The sequence below is a fragment of the Struthio camelus genome, chromosome 4 (genome assembly GCF_040807025.1).
Source record: "Struthio camelus isolate bStrCam1 chromosome 4, bStrCam1.hap1, whole genome shotgun sequence".
Lineage (NCBI taxonomy): Eukaryota > Metazoa > Chordata > Aves > Struthioniformes > Struthionidae > Struthio > Struthio camelus.
The window spans coordinates 35,123,700-35,142,413 of NC_090945.1; the positions used below are offsets into that span (position 1 = coordinate 35,123,700).

The following is an 18,714-nucleotide window of genomic DNA, read 5'->3' on the forward strand; positions in this document are numbered from 1 at the left end:
GGGATCCCAGGCACCAGGGCCAATTCTGCTGAAAGGCCCACGTTCCAACTACAAGGGGAGGAATAAAAATAAAAAAAGAGCAAGTGACAAAACCATGCTCATCTTTTATTAACTGAGTGAGTCAGCTAAGCAATATGGCAGTAGCCTATAAATACTAAGCTTCATCTACATTTTATTATTTTGTAAGCTCCCTGTGCTACAGAAATGCTCTTTCTTTGTCTTTTAACTATCTACTAAAAAGAGGGAAAGCAATAGTAATAAATACATTTTATACATGAGTTCACATAACAATTTTCTGCCAGGGAAACAACACAATCTATAAAACGAATTGTCCTTATACTTTTGCTCCGATCCCTTTAATTGGCCTGCAAAATAAGAATGAAAGATGGATAGAAACTCTTTCTGAGAGTCAATGAGCAAAAAAAAAAAAAAATCTTACTGAAAATGCTATATATAAATTAAAAATTAAAAAAAGGTAAGATTTGCACCAGTATTTTGTTGACTGCTCTATTGCAATGTGTTATCTGAATTATGAATCCACCAAGTGATCTTGTATGACTTTGCATGACTTCACACAACTCTTCAGTCACTGTAAGGAACTCACTTCTGTAGCACAGAGAAAGACTGAATGACTGGAACTGAAGGAACAAAAACACATGGCTCTAAGCACCAGTTAACAGAAATGAGAGAGAAATAACCTGTAAGTCTAGGTGCCTATGGGTAGAGGTGTGTGTAAAACAGTGAAAATGAACGTACGTCTGGGAATTATTTATTCCTCCTACGGAAAAAATAAGTAGCCATATACAAAACATTTATAAACATTTATAACCTTTTCAAATGACTTCTTGCTAGCTACATGTTTTCTATCTCCCAGGAAACAGTGGACAGATATTTGGATATCTGACCCCTAAATGCAGAGGAAGCATTAATGCTACAGTTTCATCTAAGGAGGACAGAGTATATAGTTACTCATCCTAAAAAGGCTGTGTGGTGACCGCCAAATGGGGGAGAGGAAGAGGGAAATCCAGCCAAATGTTGGCAGTCATGGCTGTATTGGTTACTGCTGTTTGCCTTACCAGAAATTACAGTACATTATTTTATATTGGATATGACACTTTTAAAGTCAAAATGTTGAAATAACAGAGTTTTAAAAGAAAAACTGATCAAGTGCATTTTATTTTGTAAAAGTTGAAATAAAACAGCATTTCTATCACATGATATCATTCAGGTTTTTGAAGGATTTGCTATCTCAACTGGTAGAAACAACAATTAAAACCTAGTTTAAACAGAAGCAAAGTGTATTTTAGAAGTAGGGTTATACTGTGGAGGTTTTATTTTTGTGTATGATAGGCAAAATTAAGTCCAATAGATTTTAAGCTTACGCATGTAGATATAACCTTCCAGGGAAGGAGCAGAATGCCTGCTTGCACCTGAGTTTTAAAGGCAGCAGTTGAGGTGTGTGAGTAGTTCCATGTAGGTTTGCAAGATAAATTTAGGTAATTGTATAGGAGAGAGGAAGTGGCTTTATTGCTAAGACACACTGCTTATATTTACAAAACAATAAGTCATAATTAGCCTAAAGCTAGATATGCTTTTGGGCAGTCCAATGTAGGTGGCTACAGATGACACGGCCTTCAATCAGTCTACCAATTACTAGAGAGGCGATGTTTTCTCTCCAAGAAAAAGCAGATGACAAAGATGCTGGGAGAGCTCAGCAGCATGGTAGAGGGGTCAAGGCAGGAACAGGTTCTAATTTAGCCTAGCTGTATCTATCCTATCACACAGAGCACGGCGCTTCCCAAAAACATGCTCCTAAGATGTGAAGGGGACTAGTGGCTGTCCCTTTTATTTATTTATAGGTTACAGCTTTGCATAACAACATCTTTCATAAAAGTTTACAGCTAGTGGCTAGTGCTTATAGAAGAACAACAAAACCCAAATCTCAACCTCTCACTTACGAAGAATTCCAGCAGAAATGAGACCACCTAGATAGCATCTACTGCTCTCTGGCTTGCAAGCACTTGAGATTAGGAAAACCGAAGAAGTTCACCTTCCTTAGCATCACTGAATTGGACTGATAGTCAACGTGTGTATGCATCTGGAGTCCGGATGTCATTTTTGCTGAAATTTTCTTTTCTTTAAACAATGCAATTCTCAACATTTTTAAACATATAAAAATATTACCAGTGCAAGGGTAAACACTGTCATATGAAACTAAATGCACATCCTTATTTGATACTTTATCTCTTACTGTCAACCATGAAAATTTGAGTAAGCCAAAGATGGTTTCCCTGGTCACCCTTTCCAATATAATTTTCCAGGTGGTTATGGCCCAGAGACAGTTGTTATCATCCTCACCTTCTTTTACTTATTTCAGAGGATTATTACCGCTACCTGCATCTTCGCAAGAGGATGAAGTCACCTCAGACTTCATTTTCCACTATTATTATCCAGTGCCCGTACCTGGACAAAGGGAAGGAAGTGGGACAAAAACCTAAATGGCAATGGCATGGAGAACACGCTAGCTCTTTAGTTACTTTATTCTTTATTTGTAGCCCATCAAAGAACATTCAACATAAAATAATCCTCATTATAACCAAATTTCCTCAATCATATACAGGATATTTACAAGCTGTGGATGAACTCCTCCAGTCAGCGCAGAACTGCTGCCAATGCAACTACCAGACCCCATGAGCAGATGGGCGAAACAACATTGTCGATTAAAACAAAAAACACCTAACCCTACAATGTAATTTGGTAAGTAGCAGACCCAGGAACCATCTGCTAACAAAAAACCCTGCAAAGCTATCCTTTTCTTGCAATCGTTCTAGACGACGGAGGACTGCTTTGAGTCCCTGTTGTCATCTTCTCCATCAGCTGGATCTCAGACTACTGCTGAGATCCTCCCACACCCCTCTTACCTTAAGACAGTTAAGGGTGAGAAGAAAATGGCCTGTTCCTCTTGCTGAGCAGGGCCTCAGTCCTGTTCCTCACTTTAAGAGATCTTATCTCCCAATCCACTTCCAATTCTTATTGACCAGAGATTTAAGCCTTCTACACATTGATTACTGGCTCCAGGTACCTGATAAGTCCTGACAAAATTAAATTTACAGCCCAATACAGTCTACTAGGAGGTTCCCTAGTTGCTGGAAGAGAACTAAACACAGTCACCCACCTCTCTATGCTCTTCTACCCAAACCCTAACAACAAGCAGCTTAATACCACCCATACCAATAAGGCATCAGGTGAAATTTCATTCCCACACCTGCATATCATGAGGCATAACATCCACACCAAGCCTACAATGTCCAGTAAAGAGATATGTAAATTAACATTTTTTTACCATTTTTAATGATGTGCTGGAAAGAATTGGCCCAAGTTACATTTCCCAGTGTCTGTAGATTTGTGCAGCAACACTACCAACATTCAGCCTCCTTCATTTACAGAAATTGTATTTATGCACAATTGTGTTTATAGCACATGTTCCTGTAAAACACGTAACCTGCATATCAACTTAACTATGCATGCATTCAGCTGCATTATATACTCCCTTTCTAGAGCAAAACTCGCAAAATGAAGCCAGTTCTGTTAGCTGCTCATCAAATATAGGTAAAGAGATTACAAGGAAAACGATTTTAAATGCAAAAGACACTTTTTCCCCAACTGCTGAACTGTCTCATATAACAAAATTAATAATTTAACTATCTGAAACTTCACACGTGCAGGGCACTGCAGGCAGACCATTGGCATTTTCACTTCAAATTTATATAGTCTTTAGTCAGTACACTTAATCTGCATTTCTAACACCTGCTTCAGTCAGCTGTGAAGTGCAATGTTATCTATAAAATCTTCTTTCATCTTCATACTGTTCATCTAACACAAAATATGATGGCGGATAATTATTTGACTTTAAAAAGGATATGAAACTTTTCACTTTTTTTGATCATTTCTTGAAAGACACACTCATATATTTGACAATCCATTTTATTAAAAGGTTTGTTTTTAAGAAAAAACACTGTGGCTTTCACATTATTCATGTTATCTAATCTTATGTAATATATTTCTCCTTCAAACAGTTAACAATTTTCCATACAGGAGTAAAAATGTGGAAAATAAACTACACCACAATTAAGCTATGAGGCATGATAGGATGTGCGTTTTCAGGCCACTAGCATATGCCTCTCATAGGCACTGGGAGGCAGGAGGAAGAAGCTAGAATGACTTTTACTACTCGAGGAGGGCATCAATGCTAGCACCTACATCATACCACTGTGCAAAGGGATATATTAAAAATAAGCAGTGGGGGTGATACTACATGCAGTTTTCATTCAGTAGGCTTATGCTGGGCATAAAAGCTATTCCCAGTCATTCATGGGTGATGTACGGCCTCTGCCAAGTTAAACACGAGGTGGATAAAGACACCCAGTGAAACTGTTCACAGTTGAGCTTTCAAGATATTGGTTAAAAAGAGAAGATAGTATGAAGCACAGTTTACTAATAAAGGAACAATACTCCATCTTCATGTATTAAGGTATAAAGTAATTTCTATTTGACATGCCATGGGTACCACATTTAGATCCCAATAAAAATAATACTTCATTTGTAAATTAAAAAAGAATAGTTCTGTCAATTACTTAACCCTGTCAGAGCTCACATACTGTGCTTTCAGTGCGACCCTAGTTTGTACGACATAGTCAGTTTTTCATAGATAAAGTCAGAAGTCTGACAATAAAGTCTGATTTTTCCACCTAGCAATAGGGGAAGAGCACGATGCAACCAATCATGCTAGAAGATACTCCACTGGAGTTGACCAAGAATATACCTTTAGAAAAATTTTAGAAAAGGAACTACGTGTTACAATCCTTTCAAAAAGTAGAAGCAACAGATGAACAATTTACTTATGACTTCACATTAGGAGAGTAATTTTTCAGGGGGTGCAGCAGGGACGAAAGTGGAACGGAGGAGTAAAAAAGAGGGTTCAGGGAGGTGGAAAGGAGTTGAATTTGCACACATATCATACCAGAAAGGTGAAAAACTGTATGAATAAGTGAGTCTCAAGACAGGTGAAGGAACAATCTTCAGGATAGTACTTTATCCAAAAAGTCCAAACAAAAAAAACTCTCCTAGGCCACTGATGGCCTAGAAGTCAGCATCAGTGGTTGATTAACAGCATTAAAAGAAACCAAGTAATGACAGACCATTAATTAAGATATTTCTCCCCCTCCTTTGCAATAATTAGTATTTCCAAGCATATGTCATTAAGGATGAAAGCTGTAGATTGTTTTGAAACTGTGAAGATCTTCAGGAAAAATAATAATGAAGGGAGCCTCCCAGCAACAGCACAAGCATAGCCCTTCAGAAATAAAAGGTCAGCAATAACAAATACAAATTTCCAAAGGAAGTTCTAGTTTTATGACAGTTATGCCTTCCCTACTAGTTTGGTTAAAGCTTTCGACCTAACCTTCAGTGTTTCCACTAAGACAGTATTTGTCCCCTTGACAGTAAGGTAAACGGCTTGCAGTCAGCCACCTTATGGTAGCAATGATGTCTTCTCTTTATCCCAAGAGACTGGGGACTGACAATCCAGGCACTGACAATTTTTGAGCAGGCACTGTTCAAAATGGACAACAGAAATAAAAACATCCAAATCCAAATCCAGGAAGAGCTTTAGACTATTTCGGGGCAACATCAAAGAAGCTTAATAAATAAATGTGGTTAAGTTTTTTGGGTTTTTTGTACTCCTCCCGGCCCAGAGAGTCAACTTAAGATAAAAGAACGTTAGCACACAATGATTTAGCATTAGCACTGCTATTTGTAAGGGGATGTCATGAAACACGCATACTGCTTTCTAAGATTTAACTCTTGCTAGCTACTGAAGCCACATTTGGTAGGCGCAGAAGGAGAAAGAGCTCCATGTTCCATTATACATTAGTGCCCCCATGTATGGGACTCCTTAAAATACCAGATTGTATTTTAGATCAAAAACAGATGCAAGGTGAAACAGACCCTTCCTGCAGTGGCTGCAGTCTAAAGCGCTGCTGAAGTAGGAGAACACAGATGTTTAAATATTTTGCTCCAAGTTATAGGAGGGAGTTCTCTCCATTTCCACTCCCTGCTTTCTCGTGCAAGAGAGAAAAAGCCGTGGGGCAGAGGAAAGATCGTTGCTCCATTTCAGTAGAAGCTAAAACTTTTGGAGAACGTTAACAGTCAATTCTAAAAGCATTTTCATTTCTTTTTGATGAATTTTTCAAAAGAGAGGGGGAAAATTATATATTTTGTCCATTTCCAAATCCTTCTGCAGGGAACATTTACCCTTGAATCAGCCCAAACGGTTACATGTTTGTGGACAACCACCACCCTAGAGGAACACAGTTCTTTCTTTTTCTTCTAGTACTGTAACATGCTACAGAAAGGACAAAGTAAATTGTCCTTCGTACCATCTCCCTTCTCAACTTCTCCTCCATGCACCAACCTGGTGTAAAGAATCAATAAATTCAAACATTAGTTTTCCACAGATGCAACCAGTTATTTGTGATAGTTTTAAATCTCTCTCTCTTTTTTTTTTTCTTCAAAGAAACAGTTCAAAAAGTTGGAGTGTAAATTTTCACCTATTTAAAAAAACCAAGCAAATATTTCTCCAAATACTAATTGGAAATCTCCTAGGGCTGCGTTTCAATGTGAACATTTTTTTAAATGATTTTAAGTTATATGACATGATACAAATTTCAGTGATTTAACTAGAAGTTGGACATTTTAATTGCTAAGAAAATTACTAATATTCCTTCCTGTTAATTTTACTATCTCTTCTTCCTGACTTTCTTTGTCTTGGAGTAAAAACACAAGAATCCCTTACAAAACAGAAGATAAGGAAATAGCACAAACTAGTAACAGGACCTTTCCAACATTATGATCTGCACACAGATTCTATTCTAATGCAATTGATTTTTCAAGTCCTGGCCAGTAACCAAGAGTAAAGAAAACCAAAAATACCTCGAAACAAACATGTCCCTTTGACAGAAATGTTGCATTTTCACAGCAGAGGGGGCAATGATGAATTTTACAAATTACAACAAAAGTGATCTTTATACAACAAATCGATTTTATGCCAAAACTGTACACAGGCACTAACTTAATGTACATACCAATTCAAGGAATGGCCTGTTTATATAATAATCTTAAACACTTGTTTCCTCATCCAGATGTTCTCCAGCTAGTTACCAAAGATACACACTCTTACGATGTCATTATTTATTAGCATTCATTTAAAATCAAGATTTTTGTATGTTTCCAGCATTCAATTTCCATTAACAAAAGAGATCACTGCCATAGCCAGTCTGAGGGCGTTTTCACCTCCAGCTCCCACGTGGTACGTGATCAGAAGTACACCAGACCATAAGATTTAAGGTACTTTGAATGCCTAGTTTTAGCTGCTGAAATTTCACTCATTCTTTATTGCAATCTATGAACGGTAATTGGACTGGAAGAATAAAGCAGCTTGAACTCTCAGGTTATCCTTCTGATTTGCAACAAACTTGCTGAATTCTCCCTCTAAAATTTCTCCAGCAACTTTTAACGCTTGTTTTTCTAACTCAAGAAATGCTACTGCACATATCCTCAGCTATTTATTTCCCTGAGAACCCATTTATCCATGAAACCAGCAAAGATGAGAGAGGGGTGAATTCAAAGTACTGTCAAAAAAATGGTCACCAAGTACCACACCAAGCAAGAGCACTAGATGGGGTTGCTGACCAAAAAAAAGTAGATGCAGGAAAAAATTCTGCCTACTGTTAGTTACCATATGATAGAGTGGGAAAAAAAAAAGGAGAACACACAAATAGACTTCCTCTTTTAAAAGATAGTAATTAATTACTTTTAGGCTGCAAAGAGAATACAAAAAGTAACATTTAATGCTCCATTTCTTGCTACTTTTAAATAATTTTTTTTAGAACTAGTTGCCTGAGTCCCATGAGACAAAGGGAGAGGAATTAAATAATTGCTCAGTACCAAAAGCTAAAGGGAAAACTAAAACAGCACTGAGACCATGTCATTCGTAAACATTTATAAACATTTCACAGTTAGTAGTTTCATTTTATATTATTCTGTAGGTTTCAATGCATATTATATGTTTTGGTTTTTTTGGGGAAAAAAAAAACAAACACATAAGGAATCATCATTGGTCTTCCAGATGATACTCTTTGGTAGTCCTTTGAAAGCTTAAGAACACATTTTCTTCCCTCTTAGTTAGTTCTTCCCCTTAACTTTTCAGAGATAACAAATAACAGCACTACCTTTAGTTAGCTGGTTCTTAGACACTCTAGTCTGGCAGGTTGGCTGTGTAAATCCCTACTGATTTCATTGGTCTTTTCAAATCGACTCTGTCATCAAACAGACGACACATCATCTAGGCATGAATGCTCAGATTTGCAGCTCTTCCACTATATGATTTTTCTCAGTCCCTTGGCAGCAAGGTCTCAGTTTCTTCTCAACTTTCTCATCATCTTATCTGTATCCTTACTCTGTTTTTATTTTAAAGGTGTTTAGCATTGCTCGTAAACAAGCATGATTTAAAAAAAAATCCGCATCTATTTTTAATTGACACCCATTCTGTCCTCTTTTGGGGGGGGGGGGGGGGCAGAGGGAGGGAAGGAGGGAAAGAGAATATTGGAACTGGTGCGCATGGTTAGCCATCCTTCATAACAACTGTGTATCAAGGGCTCTTCTCTCAAGCCTGCATTAATAGGTCTCTACCACAGTAGCTCTGTTACTCTGCACTTCTTGTACCAAAGTAGCAGATGCTAAGTCAAACTTCAGTATTAAACTAGGCATGCTATGAACTGAAAGCACAAATATGCAGTATGAGTAAAGGTCTACACATTTTGCAATGTTACTTGGCAGATCTGGAAACAGCTGATGATGCTCAAAGCTACATTGAGGTTGCAGATCAAGCTAGCAGGAATCAAAATTAGGATGTTTAATGACGGAAAGAGAACTGAATGCTAGCTACAAAATATGAGAAAGTTGCAGTAAGGCAAAATAAGCAGCTCCCAAGACTATGTGAATTCCAAGGAATCCAAACTTTTCCTTGCTTTGAACATAATATCTCGTTCAAAGATTCACTGCTGCTGAGATCTGCCCTTCCCTTCCCCTCATGCAAAAACCCCTCCTTTGAGGCTAAGGTGGCTTCTCAAGTGGCTGATTAACAGGGAGAATTTGCTCAGGGTGGTGAGAACTACCAGAATCAACCCCAGGGCACAGTCCAGCAGCACCGCTGTGCTGCTTCATAGGGGAAAAAGGAGATAACTTCTTAGAGTGCAGTGGCAGACCATAAAGCAGCAGCAGCTCCGCTCTGAGATTAAACAAGACCGAATCTAGAATTCAGCACCTTTTGTGAATAGACTTCCTTGGCAAGATTTTCTTGTAAACAGCTAGCGCAATAAAAGGGGAAACCCTGAAGACTGTTCTGCCCCTTTTCATACTGCGAAGACACAATAAAGAGGGAACAAAGGGGTATGCAAACCTTTGCCTGATTTCAGAAAAATATTTACAATGTTTGTTCTAGAAATAGTTAATCCAGATAAGGATATTTATCCTAGAAATAACTAAGAAAAAAATAATAAAAAACTAAAATAAAGCCATTCAACATCCATTAAGGCAAAATAAAGTTAAATAACCGATTGGCTGAATTTATTTTCATACTGGTGAATTTCTTTAAATAGTAATGAAATCATTGCTAAAAAATCCATTGTTATTAAAATACAAAGTTAGCTTAGCCTACCAAAATTAGATTTGTAAGTTGCTGGTCATTCTCATAATTAAATCTGTGTCACAAATTTGCAAGAAAAATGGACACTATGACTAATGCATTTACTTGCTGCACTAGTGCTGTCAGGCTGTGTAAATCATTATGCCTGCTAAAACAGAGTAGATAAGAACTCCATACATTTTCATTAACCAACAAAGCTTTGTGTACGTGTGAGAAGATAACTTGTGTATATCCGCCTAGATTTAGCTTTCATCTGGAAGGCAACTTAAATAAAAACACTTGGTCTGATTAGCAAAGCGACTGCTCTGAAAATTAAGTAACTGAGCTTTTCAGCAATAAGAACGAGCTCTGTTCCCTTAGAAAGAGATGGTCAGGTAAGACAGCAAAGCCATATATAAATATATACTTAATTTGGACAAAGGAGATTAATGAACTGATGGGCACCTGGAATGGAGTCCTTCCCTCAGGCTGACTTACGTATCCTAGACATATGCCTTATTCCATCCTTCAATACAGAAAGCTAAACTAATCCAAGATAGCATCATAAGAAGTCTCAGTCAACACTTTCATTTTAGGCTGCCCTTTGCCCTGTTTTTCAGGGGCGCGATCGTTCCCGGAGCAGAGTCCACTGGATTCTCTCTGCTCCTCTTAATTTCCTATCACCAGAGACCTAGAGATTTTGGTCACAGTTCTTTGTTCAAGGGGAAGCTGACGACTGCTCCTTTCAAACCTATTATTCATAACCCCAAGCTGCCAAAGAATCAGACAACATTCACTCACATCACAAGCTGGATACTCTCCTGAGCTTCCAGCCCACTGTCTCAAGTGGGAAGGAGATTAATGAGAGGCAGAAAGAGATTAGACAATACAGTTTCTAGTCTAGCAGTGCAGAGCATTTTGTGAAGGCATCCTCTTCTTGATTTTTGGGTCCTCTCCTCTTCCATGCACGTGGCATTGTAGCCTGACTGCAGGCAATAAAGCAACGAAGTTATCTTTCGAAGCAGCGTGCGTCCCCGCTTCAGTGCAAGAATGGCCTTAAATAGAAGCTATGCCTCAGTGATCTTAGAGCCAACGAAGCTGAGCTAGCCAGGTAAACAAACTGAACAATCACCAGCACAGCATGTTTTACAGTACCCTACCTATTGCTCTGTGCTTCAGACCTTTGCAAGCATTATTCTTCTGTTGCAGCACAACAGAAAGCTCAGGAAGCACGGTAATACATATAACGTTAAGAACCTCAGCAGACACATTTGACATCTCAGTCCATTTCTTTAGCCTCTAGTTGCAAAAGCTCCTCTCCTGCAAGTGGAAGGAGCCACCTCAGTGCTTTTGAACTCAGTAGATCTTAGCACGCATTTGCATGCTTTACAGTAACAGCCTTGCTAATAATCAACCACCCAGTATCAGCAAAATGCTATCAGATTTTATTAAAGCCCCATTAAGAGGAAAAACTCAAATCACTTATGTTCCACAATTATTGTAAAGCAAACTGTTTAAACAAGGGGAGGAGATAATGATATTAACCATCCAACTTGGAGCAATCCTCTGTGGCATGATTCTAAATATTCTCTTGGTCTGAAATTTATGTAAATTGAATTCAGCTATCGTCAGTTATTACCAGTCTAGCTACAAAAAACAGTTTTCTGTAACAATTAGTTCGTTAAAACGTTGTATTTTAATTAGACCTGGGACATTATTAAACTAAGTATAAATACGTACAATATCATCCTGTTCATTTTTACAGGAATACGGGTTTTGGTGGAGTTTAATAGGAATTACTTTGTGTTTAATTGATAATTTTTTAGTCTCCCTCCCCATGAAAACAGCTCCAACTACTTACTACAAAATATTTCTGCCTATCAAGATATACTCAGAAATTCTACATTTTGTATACCAGAATGCATTCCCTTCCCTCTGAGTAACCTCATCTCAGTATCACCCTAACATTAAGCTAAGACGTTTCCTACAGACAACATTTTGTTTCGCACTTTATTTTAACTTCCCAAAGACCATTTCCTGTTCTTGGGAAAATAAAATAAAAAAACACTGTACATCTACATCTTTTAGACCTCTTCAATCAGCTTGTCTTACACTATCACACAGAGGCACTGGCCCCACAGGGTATAGTCTGAAAGCAAACAACAACATACTGTCCTCCTGGCTTTGTCACAGCTACACACAAGCACAGCAATCTGCCCGCGCTACACTTTGCAGGATTAGGGAAATAAGAAAAAAAAAAAAAAATCTAGCCTTGCGAAAAGTCAGATCCTTCCAAACGATGTCTAGGATGCGTATATGCTTTTGGGTACACAGATATATAAATACATCTGGGATGAGGCACAGACAGACAACCCATCAGACACTAATAAGAAAAACGTGAACGCTATTTAGCTTCACTACGAAGTAAAGACATAGGAAATAGCATTTCCACATATGGCCATGCCCGTAAGTTAGGCACTGATATAAACTGATTGATTTCCAAAGATACCAACCACCCAGAAGCTTCCATTATCTTTTCAGAAATAGGTCAATTATTTTCATATTTTACAGGAGAATAGATTTGACTTCAAACAGGTATATGTATCTTTTAATGCTTCTCTGCTTGTTCAAGAAAATCTTGCATAGTAAGGTCCAGAGGCTGACTACACCCTAGTGACAATCAGGAGCCACTCAATTAAAGGCCACTATGTGACTTGGGGAAAGAGTAAATGCTGGCTACCTATTACAGCCCTTGCCCTACAGTCACTCCACTGCATTCTCAGTCCCCAGGTTCATCCTATTAACATCATGTTTGGAAAAGCTTAAAAAAGCAAAGCTTTAAACAAATATATTTGGGATTTACTTCCTGTCACACATACACACTCCCCCTATACAATGATGATTTCAAACTATGCTAATGCAGTAAGACTCCAGTATGTTTGTATATTTGTAACTCACTAGTGGCCACTTTCTTTAACTTCATTTAAAAAAAAAAAAAAAAAAAAAAAAAAGCTGGTCCTGTGGCTTGATTTTAGCTGATCCTGGGAATTTCTTAAGAATGTTTACCACACTGGCTCTTCAAGATTCCAGCAAAATCTAAAATCAGTAAAGTGTGAAACAAGATAATTCTAGTAAATGAAACTTTCCAGTGATAGAACTAAGACTGAAATCAAGGTCTTCATGTCAGTAGTATTCTAGGAACACAGAAACAAGTTCAGCATCTTTAACTGTGATTTCTTCCAACAGTTTCAATCAGGTTCTGGAAATCAAAATACGTATACGCTGCTTTACTAGGACCTAACACCATCATCAGATGCTCTGGGGCCTAAATTCTTATCTCAAAGTCAAAGCCATTCTCCTAATGACAGCTGAACTGCAGCCTCTGGGTATTCAAGGAAACCTCCTGAACTGAAAGCTAGGGACAGCAGTGAAACTAGAGCTTGTGCAGAGCAACAAGAGGAAACACCACGTACATACAAAGATTTATAAATTAGCTTAACACAGGAATTCCCTAAGTTGAGGCAGAAAGTATTTTTTTAATCATTGGAGGAGGACATTATAAGAGACAAATAGGAACACACATTTGGGAACTAATATTTTTAACACATGAATGGTTATCTATATCCACAAAAGTTAGAATCGCCTCCTAAAAAAGGATAGGGGAATACTTTAAAGTATGTCCTCAAAAAAAAAAAAAGGCAGCCTAGCACATAACTTCAAAACACCATGCAATTTTCTCTCTTGGCTGTGTATATTTACATACTTACATTCGCAAATCCCCAACTTTCCCATAATCAATATGCATAAAGTAAATTATTTTGTACCTAGGGTTCCAATCTGCATTTCCTAATTTATATTGTTTTGTCATTCATTCATTTTATACATGAAGACTGCAAACACACAAGAACGCTACAAATTAGTCCTCTTTCTGGTGACACAAGATTGGAATTGGAAAAGCATACTTTTAAATATACACAACTTTTAATAATTGAAGTTGGTTTTTTTTAAGCTAAAATGCACAAATAAATCAAGGAATCAGTCTCAGTAGTTTGCACACATGTAAACTAATTTGTACTTAATATTCATTAATGCCTCTCTAAACAACACATCAATAAAAAAATCGATTCTTGCTTTCTCCATAAACATTAAGTGTTCTCTGAATCTTTGCAGACGACCAAACCCACAAATATTGTTTTAGCTTTTTAAAGAACAGTTTTATTTCCAGCTGGATTGATTGTTTCCCCATTTCTAGCTATTTCAATGTGCTCCTCAGAGACAGAGCGGCTTCACTGACTGAAATATGCTAAACAAATGACATGTCACAGAGTAAATTAGCATCTACTCTCTGATCAGCTGGGTCATGTTTTCTTTTCAAAATCCATGGCCTCTTGATAGAAAATAATGAGCATTTGATGGGCCTTATTAGAAAAATCAATATATTGATGCCTATGTCTGAAACATCTGCATAATAATAGATTCTGTTAACCCATTAAGGAGAAAATTAAGATGTGTTTACATATTATTAATTTACCATGATTACAGAAAGTTTATTCACTACTTTTCCCAAGTGTTGAACAAAAAGAAAAGAAATTGTAATAACTATATATTTTTTAAAATGGTAAAATAAACTGAAAGATTATTCAAAAAAAAATTTTTTTTTTTTTACCAGTTTAACGGCATAATTTCAATACTAATGCTAAAAATACAAACATAACAATAGCAATGTTAAAAATAACAACATTATTAAAGCACTCAGTCTAAATATTACATTACTTACCAAAAAGCTTCCAAAGGCTGAATTAAATATAGCAGCTGCCTGAAGAGAAAAAAGATAAATATCACCAATGGTAAAATAGCTACAGTACAAGAACAGAATGTCATTCCTCAGCCCAACAAGCTATTAGATCCTCCAAATACACACATACACAGAAACCACTAAGCAAAGTTAGCCACTGCTTAAAAAATTGCCAGTGGCCTGTAACTTATGAAGACTGATAGGTTCCAGTTTATGAATTCATAAATAATGTGCTGAAGCAGACAAAAGCAGAGGGAGAAGAAAACTCCTTACCGACAAAATTACGAGGAATATCTACAAGAACCAGAATCACACACAATCTTGGTCTCAATGATTTTGCTCTAATTCGCTGGGAACACTTTTACATATCGACCTATTGATTAAAATAAGTAAAATCGGACTGAACTAAAAACAGTGCATTTTCATAGGCTTTTAACATTTTTTTTTTTTTTTAAAAAGGAACGTTACTCAGGCAAGCAAACCAATTTAATTGTTCATAATAAACAGGTACTGACAAATTCAGAAGTTTCTGTAATTTGACCAGCAAATTTCAAATACGAACAACAGAAATAACAACACAATTCTGAGGCCAAAATTACTTTTTGCTCCATAGTCTTTTAAAATAAGAAAGTAAAAAAAAATTGGTAATGACTTTAAAAGCCTTTGTGCTTACCTAAATATCCAAGAAATATAAGGTAGCAGTATTATTTCTTAACATTAACTCATTAAATTCCAGGAAGTTAAAACTTGAGTCTTGAAAAGCTTCCCCCAATTACCAAGAAAGAATAGAAACTCTTGTTTGGCAGCCAGTCTGATGATGAAAAGCCACAAGACAAAGGTAAGAGGAAAGGGGGGGGAGGGAAATCTACCATTTACATGAAGATCTAGAGCAGAGTCAAATTAATCACCCTGGACATTTTCAGCCACAGATTAATAACAAGTGGCTGCTAGTGAGTTTAGCAAGTTTGAATAAAGTCCAAATTCAGGGTAGGAGCCGTAGCTGAACCTGCCTTCTGCTCCATAAGAGGATGCAATGAGAGTGAATGGGTAATGAGATCCTTGGCTCTAGAGAGCTTAGCTTTCTTATTCAAGTTCATAATTAATTCAGAGCTTTGATAATTTCATTAGATTCCTCCTCTGCTGGCCCTATCAATAAAAGATGGCACTGGACCGCAGCTCCTCAGCGGCCTAAACACAAAAACAAATGCAGACTGGGAAACCTTTGCTGACTTGCTTACTAACAGGGACAATGGCATATGGCACTCCATGTTGCGGAGGGAGCATCTGAATAGATACAGCTAAATAAAACATTATAGTTGACAGTTGTAAACTACAGTAACATATTTTAACACCTCTTCCTCATCAGTCTTCCTTTTTTGAACATAAAAAGGAGGCACAAGTCCAAACGACTTCTCTTGCCGGAGATCACAGCTGAAAGCAAGAGAGAGTACTGCTTAAGACAATTCTTCAACAAGTGTGAATCAAATCAGGATTTTTAACTTGCAATTGAAGCTGTACAGATGATACTTAGCTGCACAGCTGATACTTTCATGTGGCAAAAGAGAAAAACATCACACCCATGCACACAAACCTACTGCATGCAATCAGCTTCAATACAGGAGGTGTCCTTGTACCAGATCCTATTATTACTATGTTAAAAAAAACTGATTAAGTCTATCAAGCCACTTTGGTATTTGTTGTGTAAAAGAATAGCTCTTGTCCAGCCTGTATGTATTTGTTCACTTCAATCTGATGAAGATGCAGAGAGCCCCCTCATATTACATGCTGCCTCTGAGTCCATGAAGGAGAATCTAGACTTTCATTTTCAAGAGCACTTTAGAGCTCTTCCTTGCAAAAGAGTCTTTGCTATATAAAACAGTGTAAATCAACTGCTAGATCTGAAAGAGAGAAGAATCTGGGCTCCACTTCTGCACCAGAAGGTTGGGAGGAAACTTAATGGTCCCCTCCTCCCCACACAGATTTTATGGGCAGAGTGACAACTACATTTCTGTCTACCACAAAGAACCATGTTGCTCACCCTCCTCAGAAAAAGAAGCTGGTAAAGCCCACAAGAAGTGGATAGAGAGCAAAGAGAGTCCTTTCTTCCCTAACATGCTGAACTTACCTTCATTTCACAAAAACAGCCAGTCCTATCCCAGCTGGATTCAGGCCAAGCTCTGCTTGCAGTGCAGGTGAGCCTGCTGGACCACGTCAACCGATGCAAGAGAAACAACTTGCTAGACAGCCCTGAACCCTTTTGCTGGCCGTCTTAACAATACACAAAGAGCAGAGCAGTAGCTGGCAAGAACGTTTTAGCCACACCAGTGGCTGTCAGTCCCATTTAAAGGTCATCCACAGACATGAAATCTTTTACTTAAATCGTGCCGTAATTCCCCTTCCTGGGAAAAAAAAATCTCTGTACTTGGCAAGGTAGTAAGGAGAGGTACTAGCCGGGTCTTAGGTCTGGTGGTCTCTTCTTGCCTTGACATTATCAATCCATAAACAAACTTCTTTACTTCCTTCCTTCCTGACCCATGAGGAAACTTTCTGCTTTACCCTTCTCAAGCTTTTAACAGGTACTAAGACAATAATCTTGGTCATTTTATGCTTCAGGTATTCAGCCAGTCTTGGGCAAAAGTCACCATCCACTATTGGTGAGGGGTATACTAGTTTTTTTCTTTCCTTTCCCTAAAACGTCAGAAATTGATCACGACAGATAATCAAACGCTCATTACATGAAAAAAAAAAAAATATCAAGTAGACCACAAATGAAACTGTTCAAGTTCACCCAGATGATTTTGCCTTCAGTGAATGAAAGTTCACACATGTCGCTGACTATATTTGCGGCTTTCTTTAAAAACTTTTTTCCTGCAAAATAAACTCAAAACTAAATTTTTCTCACACCCACAAGCCTAGGGCTTATGCTTGCGATTCTGGTTCAACATTAAACAAATATATAGAAGACAATCAACTGTTCTAATTTGTAATTAAACATACCCAGTAGCACTACCCTGTAGAATGTAACCACTCTGGGCTTCCAATCCCATTCTATCAAGGGGGATAATATTGCCTACGTACCTCACACGGCATTGTCAAAATTAATTCATTGCTTGAAAAGCACTTTGAGATCCTTAGAGGAATGGTACAAACAAACATTAGTGCTAACACATGATACAGCTAGTGTCTTGATTTCCTGTTTGAAACATTTATTAGTCACTATTATTATATAACTTTTTTAATGTCTGCTCCTTTTGTGCTGTAACAAATACCAGACTATCTGCAGTCAGCTTAAACACTAAAATAAGAAAACACTTAGATATCCCTATAAAATTCTAAGTTCACATTTGCATGTGCTTGCAAACTGTACATTGCACTTCCTGTTAATATCAAGGAGAGTTCTCTCAAAAATCAATGGCAAGATCTTTTCACAAGGTGAATGCACAGCCATGTATTTTAAATGCAAGGTCAGACCCCATCCTAAAGTAGCAGTGGAGATAAGCAGCCTGTGCTATTTAGCCCAATCATTCAAGTTTACATCAACTCAGAGATAAAGACCAAAAGCACCATCAGTACTCTGACAGGACTAGTAGAGAAGAACATGTATAAATCTGCTTGAGTGTAAAATAACAAGCCCTAGCTTCGCTAAACAACAGATTTACTCAAAATTAAACAGATACAATTTCAGTCAACTCAGTATGGCACTACGCTTGAGGGAATTCTCTGCACCTCGTGGGAGGATCAGTGGGGTGGAAAGCTTTCGAATAAGAAGGAACTAGCCCATTTCTGAGGGAAACCTAATTTTGTACTTGTCAATAAGTCTTCTCGTTCCATATCTGAGCCTACTGCAAAGCTTCATCCCTTTTTACCTCTCACCTTACCCTGCCTCGAGTATATGTACAGAAAAGATTGCTATTACCGTTACAAATCCTAGCAAACAGATCCAAGACAGTCCTCGGAGCTACAATCGAAGTTTTGTTTAAACACACACACACACACACACACACACATAGAAGAAAAAGGTAAAATCATAAGCAAAGGGCCAAACGTTTCCCCATAGGTTTGTACACGAATGCAGCAGCAAGTACCTACAGCATTCAAATATGTTTGATTCGGCAGCAAATCAACCAAGCAAGTTAATGTTTCAGCAGGATTAAACACAGAAATTCTGCAGTCAGTT

General features: G+C 37.7%; 1 protein-coding gene across 5 annotated transcripts in view; it reads right to left on the reverse strand.

The window, feature by feature from the left end:
* SLC10A7 (solute carrier family 10 member 7) overlaps positions 1-18,714 on the reverse strand; it is a 181,883-nt gene that overhangs the window by 117,441 nt on the left and 45,728 nt on the right. For all 5 annotated transcript variants that reach the window (XR_011140948.1, XM_068942220.1, XM_068942217.1 and 2 more), the window contains one exon: positions 14,520-14,558. Coding sequence is in view for 4 of the 5 variants with exons in the window: in XM_068942220.1 (XP_068798321.1) it covers positions 14,520-14,558 (39 nt within the window). In the remaining variant the exon portion in view is untranslated. The remainder of the gene's footprint in view (positions 1-14,519; positions 14,559-18,714) is intronic.